Source organism: Taudactylus pleione, unplaced genomic scaffold (genome assembly GCF_031769625.1).
Source record: "Taudactylus pleione unplaced genomic scaffold, aTauple2 ptg001607l, whole genome shotgun sequence".
Taxonomy (NCBI): domain Eukaryota; kingdom Metazoa; phylum Chordata; class Amphibia; order Anura; family Myobatrachidae; genus Taudactylus; species Taudactylus pleione.
The window spans coordinates 80,188-96,001 of NW_028286004.1; the positions used below are offsets into that span (position 1 = coordinate 80,188).

General features: G+C 43.9%; 1 protein-coding gene across 4 annotated transcripts in view; it reads left to right on the forward strand.

Moving 5' to 3' along the window:
• FANCE (FA complementation group E) overlaps window positions 1-9,427 on the forward strand; it is an 87,545-nt gene extending 78,118 nt beyond the window's left edge. The window contains exons 6-7 of one of the 4 annotated variants that reach the window (XM_088464182.1): window positions 6,553-6,678; window positions 8,227-9,427. In XM_088464182.1, the coding sequence (XP_088320308.1) occupies window positions 6,553-6,678; window positions 8,227-8,337 (237 nt within the window). In that variant the 3' untranslated portion in view covers window positions 8,338-9,427. The remainder of the gene's footprint in view (window positions 1-6,552; window positions 6,679-8,226) is intronic. The other 3 variants (XM_088464178.1, XM_088464177.1, XM_088464179.1) reach the window with 3 other exon arrangements.
• Window positions 9,428-15,814: the final 6,387 nt, after the last annotated feature.

The following is a 15,814-nucleotide window of genomic DNA, read 5'->3' on the forward strand; positions in this document are numbered from 1 at the left end:
GGACTTTAGGGTATCACTGGATATACAGGACGCGTGCCTACGGGTACTTACAGAGACCTTTCCTCAGCATGGGCTGAGGTTTGCTGTATCACAGCAACACTTACAATTTTTCGGGCTCTGCCTGTTGGGACTGTCCTCAGCCCCACAGGGGTTTACCAGCGTTTTGGATTTTCTGACAGTTCTTCTGTTCAGTATATCCCAATGCTCCTGTACCTGGACGGCCTCCTGCTCTTAGCGGGATCACCGGGGTACTTTACGGCCAGGTCAGGATGACTGTGGCTTCTTCAGGGTGCAGACGTTTAATCAACGGGGAAAAAGTCCTCCCTGCATCCCTCTCTGGGTATTCTTCATCTAGGATCCCTGCTGGATTCTCAGAATCTGAGAATTCTTCTGGCGTAAGACGGAATCTCCTCTCTTCCATTAGGAGTACATGGTTGTCTGCGCAGTCGACAGATGTCTTTACACTCTGGGATGCATGGTGGAATGGGCTCAGTTCCATTCCAGGCCTTTCCATAATTGGCTCATCTCCAGATGGAATGAGTTTTTTCTGTCGGATAACTGTTCAAACGATGATGCTCTCTCCGGAGGCAAGTCGGTCCCTGTCCGGGTGGCTATGGCCATCTCGTCCAGGGTTTTCTTTGCTAGGGACAGTGTCTGGATCGAATCCTTTTCAGTGCAGTTGGACGTCTGTCGATTCCACCCTGTCAATTAACTTACTCTGGCATAACTCTTGTTTCCCGGTGAACCTGAAAAGGTTCAGTCCGACAGGGTCAGGACAGTGGCTTCCTTTTTAGCAACACTGTTCGTTGGGTGGCAATGACAGGTATGTCACATATTCGGACATAGTCCGAGGGTCTCCTCCCGACCATCTCGGCAGCGTTCATTTCAGGAGCTCTCCATTGGGAAGCGGGAGTCCTCAGCCGTCACGATGTGCATCCCGGGGACTAGTCTCTTCCCCAAGAGAGGTTTCATCTCCTGGTGAGCAGGGGGGGCCCCCCTGAGGTGACCCTCATGGCCTTCTGACTTTATCACACTATGGTGTTACAGTTCAGCTCTGGGGATTCTGAAGCAAACTTCAGCGACTCTTTGTCGGTGAAGTGGTCCTTCCACTTTGTGTACCTGTGTTCTCCGGTCTCCCTTCTTCCTCGAGGTCTTTGGAAGTGTTTTCAATCGAGACGGAGATGCTTTCCTGCTGGTGGCTCCTGATTGCCCCAGATGTCAGGGGTACTTGGATCTTCGGAGTCTCTACATCGATACTCCATCCCTGATGCTTCACTGCCCGGACCTGTTGTCTCAGGGTCCTTGGTTTTGCCTTGGACCTGGGTCGTTTGTCTTTGACTGTGTCCTTACAGTGGTCTTACGGCTTCCCTGGCTTTATCATCGTTGGAATGATTAGAGCACATGGATCAGCTTTTGCTGGGACCTACCACAAACTGTGGCAGCCATAAATCTTATGGTATTGTACCTGTCGATACAATCCTCCGGTGTCCAGGATTTCCAGATATTCTGGCATTCCTTCCGGCTGGCTTGGGTTTCACACTTGGCCTGGTCTTCCTGACAGTGCGGATCTCTACACTGTCAGTATGGTTAAGATATGGAATTGCTTCACTCTGGTATCCAGTTCATCCTTTGGAGTGTTTTCTTGATTATGCCTCCATTTGTCCTCCCTAGGGACTCCTTGGGAGTAAGTAGTGGTTCTTCGTTACCTCCGGGGACAGTCAATGGAACCGCTGGTTGTGATAGCCATTACATGGTCTATTGCTTAGGCTCTCTCTTTCTCTCAGGGTGTTTATATCAACCTGTAATTTTGTTACCCTTGCGGCCTCAGGGTTTTTTCAGGTTTCTCGGGGCTCTCCCACCCGGGGGAGTAAAACTTTCGGACGTCCCCAGTGTTTTGAGCTCCAGTGTCCCCTGGTGGATGAAGGAGAAAATAGGATTTTGGTACTTACCTTAAAATCCCTTTCTCTGATTCCACAGGGGATATTGGACTTCTTTACCTGCTATTGTGTTCTGTTACACATGTTGTATACATTCTGTTGTTATGTATGTTTGTATTCGACCTTAGCCGTCCTTTGTTGTTTGATTCCTTCTTAGTTTATGTCTTCTGACTCTGTCCCGTATCCTCAAGCTCCAATTCTCTAACTGGGGCTTCTGGGGGATAGAGGGGGAGGTGCCAGCACCACTCATCCATCCGTCTATACCCCAGTGTCTTGAGCTCCAGTGTCCCCTGTGGGATGCAATGTGACTAGTATGCACCAGCACACTGTGCTGATTAATTTGATATGCAACACTTGTATATCTGTGTGTGCCTGTGACTGTCTGTATATGAACCACAACAGAACTTGGAATGAAAATAGCTGTGGCCGCTGCATTGGAGCATTTTGTATGCAGATTCAGAGACTCGATCACACACAGATAGACAAGTGTTGCATATCAAATTAATTAGCACAGTGTGTTCTAGTCACATCGCGTTGCAACCCAAACACATTATGGCAAAAGCCACAAAAAAGCCGCTCGGTGCTAAGAGTCTCATGAAAACTGGAGTGCCGAGAGGGGCTTTTTAGTGCGACTGCAGCAAAGATGTATGAGGACACATCTGTAGATCGCAGCCTATGAAAATGTTTAACCTATGAGTAAAAAAGCACTCCACAAATCATGAAATACTCAAGAGCTAGATGATAACAAAACTGTATATATTACATTTATTTACTTTGTCTTAAATAAATTACTGCATTCAGTTTTACACTGTGTGACTTAGGGTAATTCAATTAGCCACGATAACCCGTTTTCGCTCATTAAAGTGCATAAAATACATTTATTTTACCTTATTCAATTAGTCCGCAAGTTAACATGCAATAATTCTTCATTAGATTTAATGCAAATGTTCTTTTTACCACCTCCAGAGCAGGTGAAAAGTTACGGAAAATCTCTATTTTTAAGGTAAAAATGCCGGGACTTTTTTCAGAACCACTGGGCCACCCTATCTAAGGACTACAGATGTGTCCTGCTATATCTTTGCCGCCGCTGCATGCATGCTGCAAGTCCTGCATCCCCGAATGGGCACATGGGTCTTGTTCGCTCCCGTAATCCATAGGATTGCATGGTGTTGATGATTACACGAACTGGCATACTGTATTGTGCATGGCAAGTCACATGCCGCATCAGCAGCAAAGATGTAGAATGACACATCTGCAAATAGGCAAAAAGATTTTTCCTTTAGCTTAATTTAGCCAATAATGACTTATCATTTTTGGTGTGAAAATGTACAAAGTGCAGGAAAAAGGGCTAATTGATGTAGGGCAGGTATATGGAGGTGTAGGTTCGGTATGATACCCCAGCGGCTGAATAGATGCCGGGTGAAATACCCTAACTCATCCTTCCCCCCCCCCCCCAGCCTAACCCTTTCTTGGTGCCGTCTAACCCTATCTCCCTGGGGGGTGCCTAATCCCCCCCCCCCCCCCCCGCGGCTAAGAGGAGCCGACTTACCTTCATTTGGAAAGCCGTCTGTCGAGATTCCAGAGTCAGGATCTAGATGGGCGTCGGGATTTCTATGCCTACGTATAGTCTAGAGTCAGGATTTAGGACCGACACCAAGAGCAAAGCTTTTCAATCCCAAGATGCTCCAGTCCTTCCCCCCCCTATACTCCGCCCACAGTAGCCAACTCAGTTTCGTTGGTATCCGGCAGTAGCTGGTTCACCATTTTAACAGTGGGGCTGCTATTAAGCAGCTCAAGCTTATTTTTATACTTTACTTTTATTTTACCACTGAGCAGCAGCGCAAGACAGCCCTTTGAACGTCTGCACTACTGCTGAACCCCTCCGCGGCGCCTTGACACCAGCCTCGGCTAGATACACCCTGCGAGGCTCTGAGTGGGTCCTAGTTAGCAGCGCTCCTCGGACCTCAGACTGCAGCCGGGACTCAAGGGGACAGGTAAGGCGGATCCCCATCTAGTGTGTAGTCTTGCCTCAGTAGTGAAACCGGAGGCACTGATGTGGACACCGGTTTGCCCAGGAATCCAATAGACCACCAGGGCATTATAAGCACTGGCGCACGGCACAATTACAGCCAGGGGACCCCGTGGTTAATGTCAGCATAGGGGAGAAGGCACTCGCTGCAACCCCTCCCCCCAGCTCAGGGCGCCATTCCACTGCATTCTTGCTGCTCTTTCGCCCCCTCTGAGACTCACGACAGCCATTTTCTGCATTCAGGTCTCCGGGAATGTTGGGTCCAGTCTCCTTGTATACATCTCCAAAGGGCCAGGTTTATACAGCGCTATATCTTACCAGCCACTGCGGTCTGTGTAGTTGATTTTAGTGCCCACTAACAGGAAGGGGGCACAGTACTTTTGGTAGCTCCGGCTTGGCCCAGACTCCATTGGTATTCCAACCTTCAAAGTCTCTCCATAAATGTTTCTCTTCAACTTCCTCCACGACTAGATTCTGATGCCTGTCATAATCCCGACAGCGGAATCCAGGACGAGGTGAGTACGGGGGGGCCGTCCTGTTAGCCGAGGGGGGGCGGGGGGGTAGGCTTAGGGCACCCCGGGAAGACTTGGGGTTAGGCTAGGGGAAGGGGGGTTAGGGTTAGGCACCCCCTTTGAGGGATAGGGTTAGAGTGCGGGAGGGGGGGTTAGGTTTAGGCACCCCTGGGGGAGGTTAGGGTTAGGCACTCCTAAAGGAGGGTTAGGGTACTTATCTCATGCTGTCGGGATTTCCATCTGTCGGGCTCACAGTGTTGGGATTTGAACAGACCGCCAAACAGCCACCGGCATTACAATCCCATTTCGTCTCAGGGTCCCTGTCTACATCTGGACCTGGCACGCCTGTCTTTAACGGCTTGGCTCTTGAGACATCTCTCCTAAGGGCTAAGGGATTTTCTACCTCTGAAGTCCAGACCATGCGCTGAGCGCGTAAACTGGCCTAGGCCAGAATTTATCACCAGATATGGCATAAATATTTCCAGTGGTGTGCTCCTAGCACCTATGACCCTCGAACTTTTATGGTTTCTAGAATACTTTCCTTTTTTCAGGCTGGACCGTATCTTGGACTCCGCCTAGTATCTAATTCTTCTCTGCTCCGTCTGGTTCCAGCGCATTGATCCTCTTCAAGATGTTCACACCTTCTTGCAAGGTGTTCTATTGTATAGAACCCCCCGTTGTCCCTCCTGTGGCTCTGTGGGATTTGTCAGTGGTTCTCCACGCACCTCAGGAACCTGCATTCGAACCCATAGAATCTGTAGATGTCAAGTGGTTCACTGAAAAGACTCGGTTTCTTCTGGCCATAGTATCTTCTCGTAGGGTATCGGATATAGGGGCGCTTTCATGACGCTCCCCCCCTTTTGATCGTTCATCGGGACAGGGCTGTTCTTAGAACGCGCCCTGGCTTCCTTCCCAAGGTGGTTTCTTTTTTCCACCTTAATGAGGAAATTGTAGTTCCGGCCTTTCAATCGCCAGACCTCTCGTCAGGTGAGGCTTCTTTGGATGTGGTCCATGTTCTGAAGATCTATGTGGACCATACTAGTTTCATCAGGAAATCAGACTCCCTCTTCATCCTATATGGATTCCATAAAAAGGGATGGCCAGCTAACAGACTCTGGCCAGATGGATTTGCATGACTATTTCACAGGCTGACACGCAGTCTGGCCTTCCTGTGGCGGCTTCAGTCCCTCATGGACAGCCCACTGTGACGCCTCTGCTGAACAACTATTCAAGGCGGCGACGTGGTCTTCTGTCCACACCTTTCTTAGGTTCTATGGCTTTGATACATTTGCCTCACCGGATGCTTCCTTCAGGCGCAGGGTTCTCTTCTCAGCTCAGCCCTTGAACAACTGCTTTGGGACATCCCCATTGTCTCCCTGTGGAGCCCTATGGACCCTGAAGAAAAAAAGGAGTTATGGTAAAACTTACCCTTGTTAACTCTTTCTTCGAAGTCCATAAGGTCCACAGGGCACCCACCCTGACGCACCTGGCTTCTGTGAGTTTATACTCTTGGTCACTTGTTTCCTTCTCTGTGTGAGAGTGAGATTCTTCAGTGTACCAGTCTTTCTTCTCTCCTATCCTGCTCCTGCCTTGGGCTTGTTAACAAAACTGAGTTGCCCACAGGCTGTGGGTGGGGTATAGGGGAAGGACCGGAGCATCCTGAGATTAAAAAGCTTTGCTGTTGGTGTCTGGTCCTCCAAGTCGCCCTGTGGACCCTATGGACTTTGAAGAAAGAGAGTTAAGTTAAGGGTAAGTTTTACCATAACTCAACTTTTTGCAAAAAAAACATTGACTTTCTATAATTTTTTCACTGTTTTTGAAAAATGCTTTGAACAGCCAATTCACACAATTTAAGAACCCCCTAATACTTGTATTGTGGTCACTAATAGACTTCTATAGTGTTATCCTATATGTTTGTCTTTTTTTAAGGGTACAGAGCTATTTCCACAATTTCACCTATACTTGTCGCATGTAAAACCTGCAAGAATTATCATGCAAATGCCAGAAGACGACTTTTCAAAGACATACTGTATTCAGCTTATTTATATTTGGCTCTTTTTTTTTTTTATCGCAGGATAAATTCTCTCCCTCTGAATTTGATCTCCTGCTTAACTTCCTCTGTGATGCTGCTGATCATTTTTCCAAGTCCGTGACATTTTCCAAATTGCTATTGGTTATTTTAACAAGCAAACATGACCTGGTGAGAATTGTTTTTTGCTTTTTTTTTTTTTTTTTTTTTTACTATATGCAGTATGTTTCCTCATACACCCAGCCTCAATACACCATGTGGCATGAGACACTTGTCACGAGTGAGCCACGCCAAGTGTCTTTTTAATCCCTAAATGCATATCAGTCGAATGTGACAAACCCCTACACGAGACTGCACGGATTAAATTGATATGAGACATTTGTATATCTGTGTGCCACACATCCAGAGCTATTTAATTAGCAGTTTGTTTTCTTAAAACAAAAGTGAATACCTTCACCAAACTTGGTCATATAATTAGTATTGACATTTTTACATAGTATACCAACATAATTAAAGTAAAAATAGAACAATATCAGATTATATAAATCTCACTTGTTGGTGGTGCTCCCCAGGGCTTATATTTATAGAGTGCATGGATGGGTTTTGACAAGCGAGCAAAACAAAAAAGAAAATAAAATCTCTTTTGGGGACACTCTTATATAGTTTTAAATTAGTTTAAAATGTTTATATTTAATAGGTGTGCATTAAAAACTTTTTTTATATACATTGACATAAAAAAGACATACACAAAAAAACACGCAAAAAAGTTGTTTATGAGAAATTGGGCGAAAATATTTCTTGACCACACTGCTCCAATGCAGGTGTTGATATAATATCAATTAGGCACCAATAATTGAATTATTGAGTATGAATACACCATAGTACTCACAGGTAACCAAAAATAAATAAGAGACATATATACTCTATTTTCTTTTGAGTCCATATTTCTTATATACCTGCGGAACTGCATATTAAAATGTGAAAACTGGTAATTGTTACCTATATATGTTTCACCTGGACGACTGGGTATATATGTCTCTCATTTATTTTTGGTTACTTGTGACCACTATGGTGTATTCATACTCAATAATTCAATTATTGGTGCCTAATTGATATTATATCAACACCTGCATTGGAGCAGTGTGGTCAAGAAATATTTTCACCCAATTTCTCATAAATAATTTTTTGGCATGTTTTTTTGTGTATGTATTTTATATGTCTATGTATAAAAAAAAAGTTTTTAATGCATACCTATTAAATATAAACATTTTAAACTAATTTAAAACTATATAAGAGTGCCCCCAAAAGAGATTTTATTTTCTTTTTTGTTTTGCTCGCTTGTCAAAACCCATCCATACAGTTTGTTTTCTTGCAGGGTAAGCCCCGCAGCTGACCCGTAGGGTCTGGGTTAGGTGCCCAGAGCTGTAGATTAATTGCTCGCAGGCAGCCGCTGTAAGTCCCAAAAGCCCTACTTGCTGCAGATTTTTGTTAACATCAAGGGACGGTGCGAACTGAAATCTGCGTTAAGTGCAGCCTGCAGGCTTTTCGCAAGATGTAAATAAATAACCCAGGACACTTACCGCAGGCTTGTAACTCAGGTTAAGTGGTGCGGGTAATTGAATTTGGCTTACAGACACCAGACATGTTTTACGAGTTACGCTATAACAATTGCGATTGTCTCATATGTATAATTTATACTAAAATGGTTCATGTTTGCAGATTCAGCCTACTCATATTGGACCTTTAACCAGTGCACTTGCCTGCAACCAAACATTTATGAAAAAGTCTTTGCAAACTTCTTTGAAGAAACTACAGAAAAATATCAAGTGATCTGTGTACACTGTATATAATGATTTTGTTTGTCACTTTTATAAATTAATGCCTCTCATAGCTGCCAAAAGTACCCAGTTTTCCTGGGCCGTCAAACGTTAGACCATTTTGTCTCTGGAAATTTCTGTAGTTGAAAATTTCCTTATTTTTCCTCTAAATTAAAATCTTACCCACCCGTTCTCGTTCTTTAAACCTTATCGATTAATATGTATTGTACAAATATACTTCAAATTCAAATACATGTATTATGATTCAGGTCTGTAAACGTGATAGGCTTGAATTGTTTGCTCCGAAGTCTGCCAAAATTGTATTGTGTGTGTGTGTGTGTGACATACAGTACGTAGATGCATTGTCTCAGCATAATAATGTTCCTGAAAATGTCTACTTTTTCCAGAGGCAATAAATAGCTACTTTTTGTATTCCCACGACTTTCTTGCTTTATGTGCTAGAAGCCGGCTCCATCCTCTTACATCACTGCTCTCCATGTCCATAACAATCCGCAAAAGGAGAATATATCTGTCGGGATGCTGTTAGCCAGTAATTCACTAATAACATCCTGACTGGATGTAGCATGGCACGGTGTTACATTGCTGCCAATCAAGGAACACTTGGTTTACAGCACTGTATGACTAGTAAGCAGCCTTACTCACTGATAATTTTGTGTTCAAAGTCATCACATGAATTTGGAATTTATTTAATTTTTTATTTTCATTTAAATTTTTTATTTGTACTGAGCACCTTCAAAGTTGAACACAGCTATAAATGTAACTTATTTTAAATTTAGCTGCAATGGATTTAGGGGACGTTTTCTACCTAGCATATTAAAGGAAATTGTACTAATAAAAATAAGCACCTATTTCCTGGCCCAACTCTCTGCAAGTAAAACAAAACCACATAATCATGCAATTTGTGTGATGTACCCTCTGTGCAAATATAGCACACCTGTTGTAGGACGCATTTACTCTTACATCTAGGTTGTAACCTCTTGTAAGTGGATCCTTCTCTCAGTTGTCTTCTCTACATAATTATGTAATTGAACAATGTAATTATGTATTTCTGTAAAGTTGTGAAATTGTTTTAGTACAAACATTCTTTACAAACTTTGTGTACAGCTTTTTCCTTCATATGGCAACACCTATTCCCTTTTTAGTCATACATTTAGCACTCATTATCTGAATATTTTATCTCTAAATACATTATATCTGACAGCCCTGATATTGTCACAAGTGAAAATGAAGTTTTAGCCCACAGTGCTCACCAGATTTTATTTGTGTACTATCACTGATTCTGCATTTCTGTGTGAATGTATTTTAATGTTTAGTATAACCTTTTATTTATTCATAAATGTCACCTCCAGCATTATTGTGGTGTTCCATTTAGGAAATATATTTATATGCATCCCTCGTCCATAATGAAACCTGCAAAGTCAGTAGTTTTTGAGGTGTGGTATATATTGTCAACATGATTGTAAAGTCGACATTGACCATGTCGCTGTTCATCATGTCGACACTGAAGTGTTCACATGATTAGAATGTCGCCAAAATGTCCGTGTTGGTCTAGTGGTGACATACCTGGTACGGCGGCTTCAGTGGTCTTCTCCGAGTCCAGCGGTGACATCAGGTTCACTTCCAGTGGATCCTGCTTTGCTCCCGGCAGTAAGTAAGACTAACCCTCCCCTAATGCCAAACTCTTCCCTCTCGTAGTCTAACCCTCTATTGCCATTCTATGCAGAATCTGGGCATTTCACAACAGCATTGTGAATGTGTTGATACTGTATTTCAGCAGTTGTCATAACTGTCAACATTATGATCAAATCTCAGAATTTGATTTGCGGCAAATCTCACACAGTTACTGGACAGTCAATACTTCCAGTCGTTCCCCAACACCACATATTCTGTGAGTCCTTTCAACATTCCTTTTTCCACCATACCTTTGTCACTACCCCAGTCCAAGTACACCCTCACCACTGGGAAGTCACGTATCCATCTGCCAAGGTAATTTGCTCCCTGTGACTTTACATTAGGGACCAAGTTAGGGCTCACCCATGTAATAAAGGCACCCAAGTCTTTAAGCATCTTTACTTTCTCTCATTTTCTCACACTTACTGCACATGCAGTCATAAATTTGCAGAATTATCCTGCCCTTTGACCAATTGCACTTCTGATGCTGACATACGAGCCGCTAGCATACCGCATGCAGTGCCTTGCAAATGTATTCACCCCCTTGGCTTTTTCCTTTTTTTGTTGTTACATTACAAATGTAATTTACTTTTTTTTTTATCTGAATGTTATGTGATGGATCTGCACAAAATAGTTAATTTGGTGAAGTGAAATGAGAAAAATATATATAAAAACAAATCTGTATAAATAAAATTCTGAAAATTGGCATGTTAATATGTAATCACCTCCTTTGCTATGAAGCCCTTCAAAGTTCTGGTGCAACCAATTACCTTCTGAAGTCACATAATTAGTGAAATTAAGTCCACCTGTGTGAAATCTAAGTGTCACATGATCTGTCAGTATAAACACACCTTTTCTGAAAGGCCCCAGAGGCTGCAACACCACTAAGCAAGAGGCATCACACCATGAAGACGAAGAAGCTCTCCAAACAAATCAGGAACAAAGTTGTTGAGAAGTATAATTCTGGGTTGGGTTATAAAAAATATCCAAATCTTTGATGATCCCCCGAAGCACCATCAAATCCATCATCATCAAATGGAAAGAACATGGTACCACAACAAGCCTGCCAAGAGAGGGCCACCCACCAAAACTCCCCGGGCAAGGAGGGCATTAATCAGAGAGGCAGCACAGAGACCAAAGGTAACCCTGAAGGAGCTGCAGAGTTCCACAGCAGAGACTGGTGTATCTGCATGTGACCACAATAAGCCATACACTCCATAGAGCTGGGCTTTATGGAAGAATGGCCAGAAAAAAAGCCATTACTTAGTGATAAAAATAAGAAGACACGATTTGAGTTTGCCAAAAGGCATGTGGGCGACTCCCCAAATGTATGGAGGAAGGTGCTCTGGTCAGATGAGGCTAAAATATAACTTTTCGTCCACAAAGGAAAACACTATATCTGGCGCAAACCAAACACATGCCATTACCCCAAGAACACCGTCCCCACAGTGAAACATGGTGGTGGCAGCATCATGCTGTGGGGATGTTTTTCAGCAGCATGGACTGGGAAACTGATTCGAGTCGAGGGAAAGATGGATGGTGCTAAATACAGGGATATTCTTGAGCAAAACCTGTTTGCCTGTGATTTGATACTGGGACAGAGGTTCACCTTCCAGCAGGACAATGACCCGAAACATACTGCTAAAGCAACACTCGAGTGGTTTAAGGGTAAACATTTAGATGTATTGGAATGGCCTAGTCAAAGCCCAGATCTCAATCCAATTGAGAATCTGTGGTCAGACTTGAAGATTGCTGTTCACAAGCGGAAACCATCCAACATGAAGGAGCTGGAGCAGTTTTGCCTTGAGGAATGGGCAAAAATTACAGGGGCAAGGTGTGGCAACCTCATAGAGACTTATCCAAAGCGACTTGCAGCTGTAACTGCCGCAAAAGGTGGCTCAACTGTTATAAGTCCAGTCCAGGACTTGTCTCCTGCCAGTATTCCTCCTGCTCCTGACCATGCTTCTAGGTTGCTAGGAGACCCAGACCTCAGAGGATTTCACATGTTTCCTCCTAGTGTTGCCTGATTGGCAGCTGATCCTATTTGAACTTCCTGGACTGTTGCCGCCCTGTCGGCTATGGAGTTTTCATGTGGAACTTTTGGTTATGCAAACTGTTCTCTGTGCATCCAGACTTCCAGCTATATTTTCTACATGCTGCGTGTATTCTGCTCACCGGCTTTTAAGTGACCCAAGTACCCTGGGTCCAAGCAACGTTGTCTACAGAGCCCTGCAGGCTATACAGCTATCCTGCTTCTACAGATCTGCCCAGCTATTCTGTTGCTCGTGGCGTGAGTCGCGCCATGGACTTGTGGTGTGGCGTGCAGGCCTCTGAGTCGTGCCATGGACTTGTGGAATACCGTGGTATTCTTCACCGAAGGATATGCTACGGCATGTAATACAGTGCTTAACCGCTGGGTGGCGAGTGCTCCATTGTTGTAATTTGTACTGAATGCCATGCTGTTAAACTTACAGTAAATTGGATGGATATCACATTCACAGCATTTGCATGTTCGCACAACCAATACTGTATTTTTAATGTCACAATGTACATACAGTACTGTACCGTACAGTAAGATCTTATAACAGGATGCAAATCACTGCACATACAGTATTGTACATACGGTACGGTGCAGTAACTGAATAGTAGAGTAGTTGCCCGAGTTGTCACGGTATAACCGATACTGTAGATTAATTAGATACACGCACAGCTTTCACTGAGATGGGATGAATTACAGTATGACAATTTTTTTTTATTAAAAACAGCAGCGGGAGGAGTGCACAAGGATGAGGCCGCTCTGTGCGGTTCACTGTAGCTGTCGTGTGGGCTAGTGGTTAGGTGATCACTTTGGTAAAATTATGGTCCCGGGTTCGATCCCTGGTAAAGAATATACCGTACCGTATACTGTATATTTTTTTTTATTGGCACTGTCTGCTCTGGACACTATAGTGAAACTACTTTAGTAGTGTTGTACTGTAATACTGTAGTTTTGTTGTTTAAAAGGCTGCTTAAAAGTAAGACATTACAAACTGTGTTTAAATAGTGCAAAACTTTCGTCAATGTCTGCGCTGTGATGGCTGTCTGCTACGAGGGGTTGCAATGGGAATCCATGCACATGCCCAGTGGAGGGGTTACAATGGGATCTGTAGCGCCAAGAGAGGGCTCTGTATTTCAAACTGTGCGCCTAAAACGCAAACATGCGACAATGCAGATGCAGTCTCGGACTTGCACACTATACCGACGTCTCTTGGACTGTGTCTGAGAGTGGTTTCTGACTGCGAGAGAGCTCTCTGTGTTCAAGCTGACTGTGCGTTGAAGCTCAAAATAGCGTTGCATCGCAAACTTATGACAATGGTGATGCTCTTCCAACCTTGCACACTAAGTACGGTAGTAGTGGAATCTGTATGAGAGAGAGCTCTCTCTATTACACGGTTGGCGCTACGGTGGCTGTCAGCCATCTGCGATGGATTAGAAATAGAGGGGGTACCTGTACAATGGGATCTGTGGCGCCAAGCCATACGCCATGTAGCACTATGCTATGGCATATGGATGAGCATGCGCAGTTAGTTGGCTATATTACTGCAGTCAGTATGCTGTTGAATTTCCATCTCTGACGGGCGCATGCCCAGTAGGAGGGTTGCGATGGGATTTCTGGCGCATGCCCAGTGGGCCGAGAGTCATACACAGTGCATCAGGTCCCTTCCCCCAAAGCAAGCAAGAGCCTCTCATTACCATAATAAAGGATGCTTTGTTAATCCATTTACTGTAAGCAGTCAGCTCTGCCCTAGTGTCTTGAAAAATGCTACGAATAGTGACCATTGCCAAGGACACCATCCCCCGTTTGCTAGGACAACTAGTGTGCCGTTATGAATGTGCCTGTACTGTATATTAAAAACTGACAGTGCCGTTGAATTTTGCACCACACAATAGTGATTTCATAACTGCAGAAACTGGTAGTGAATGGCCTGTATAGAATGAGAGAATGAGCACTGGGCATGCGCTCCACATGTACTGTATTGAATACTGAATATTTTAAGTGAAGATTTTAAAAATAATTAAATATATATTTTCAAGGTCTTGAACCCACGGAACAAGAAGAGGGGAGAAGCAGCGAGACTAGGCATTAGACCGCTAGGCCACACGCTTCACCCATTACTAGAGTTCTGTAGTTTGTAAAGTAATGAAACCTCTACAATGTCTAAGTCTGGGACAGTGCCGACAGTATGATTTCAACCGCACAGTCAGTGGGTAATACAGAGCTTAATGATTTCAAACTGTATTAGACATTCTTCTACCGCTTTATTATACCGTGCATTCCTGATTCCATGTGTAAAACTCTGTAATACTGTATAGTGTACCGAATCACCGCTTCTGTCAAACAATCATCGGGCGGTGATACAGAACATACCGTACGGTACATTGGAAATCACACGCATGCGCTATGTAGTTTAGGAAAAGTGACATCTGGTGGGCAAAAAGTTGTATTACACGTAATGACTTTTTTCATTACTAAACTTTCTTTGTGGCGCGACTCATAGCGTGTGTGGCGCGCCATGCATGGCGTGAGAGATGACGCTGTGATGCCAAGTTATAGCTGGGCACATCAGTATACCACGGTTCAAGCATCGCTGTCTACTGAGCCCTCCAGGCCATACAGCTATCCTGTTTCTATACCACGGTTCAAACATCGCTGTCTACAGAGCCCTCCTGGCCATACAGCTATCCTATACCACTGTTCATGCATCGCTGTCTACAGAGCCTCCAGGTGATACAGCTATCCTGCTTCTATACCACGGTTCAAGCTAGCTACGCTGTCTACTAGGCCCTTCAGGCCATACAGCAATCCTGCTTCAATACCACGTTTCAAGCACCGCATTCTAGTAGGCCTTTCAGGCCAAATAGCAATCCTGCTTCAACACCACGTTGCAAGCATTGCTGTCTACTAGGCGTCCTGGCCATTTAACAACTTTAGTTTGGACTGTAAACCTACAGTGTATTCTATTGACTGTCCTATGGTTTCAGCTCCTTATTGCACCATTGACATGTTGTGTTTTCACTGGTCCATCATATCATTTATTTAGTAAACTGCCATGATTTAACTATACTTCTTGTGTTTGTTCTACGATGTGCCACGTATCTCCAACACCTCCATCTCGGTCCTAGCAATTGCTAGATAATCGTAACATTATAGCCAACCTGGTTTATCAGGAATCTTCAGCAAGAAAAGTCTTTTCAGTCTGGGAGCATGGAGTGCATCTTCCGAAACCCTGGAATGTTCCTCTGGGCCGTAACCCCTCCAATGAACCAAAAACTGTAATTTACCTCTAGGGAACTTGTCCAGAATTCTTTCAACAACAAATTCCTGTTGACCATGGACAGTCACTGGACCAGGTTTGGCACTAGGCTTACTTCCAAATCTTGTGGAAGAACAAAACGGTTTGAGGAGAGAGCAATGAAAAGTGTTCTTAATACGTAAAGAATTGGGTAGTTGCAACTTGAAAGCAACGGGATTCACTTGAGCAATGATGCGAAAAGGCCCGATGAATCTAGGTCCCAATTTATGAGTAGGCTGGCGTAGCTTGATATTCTTAGTAGAAAGCCAGACCAAATCTCCCTCGTAACATCGACAAAGTACTGACTTTAGGGGGGTGAATAGTAATGCTCGCTGACGTTTTCTGTTATGTCCAAAATGTTGTTTGATTCACAATACAAAAAAACACAACTTCACAATTGTAGGCATGTGTGAATTAAATGATGCACACCTTCAAACAATCCATTTTAATTCCAGGTTGTGAGGC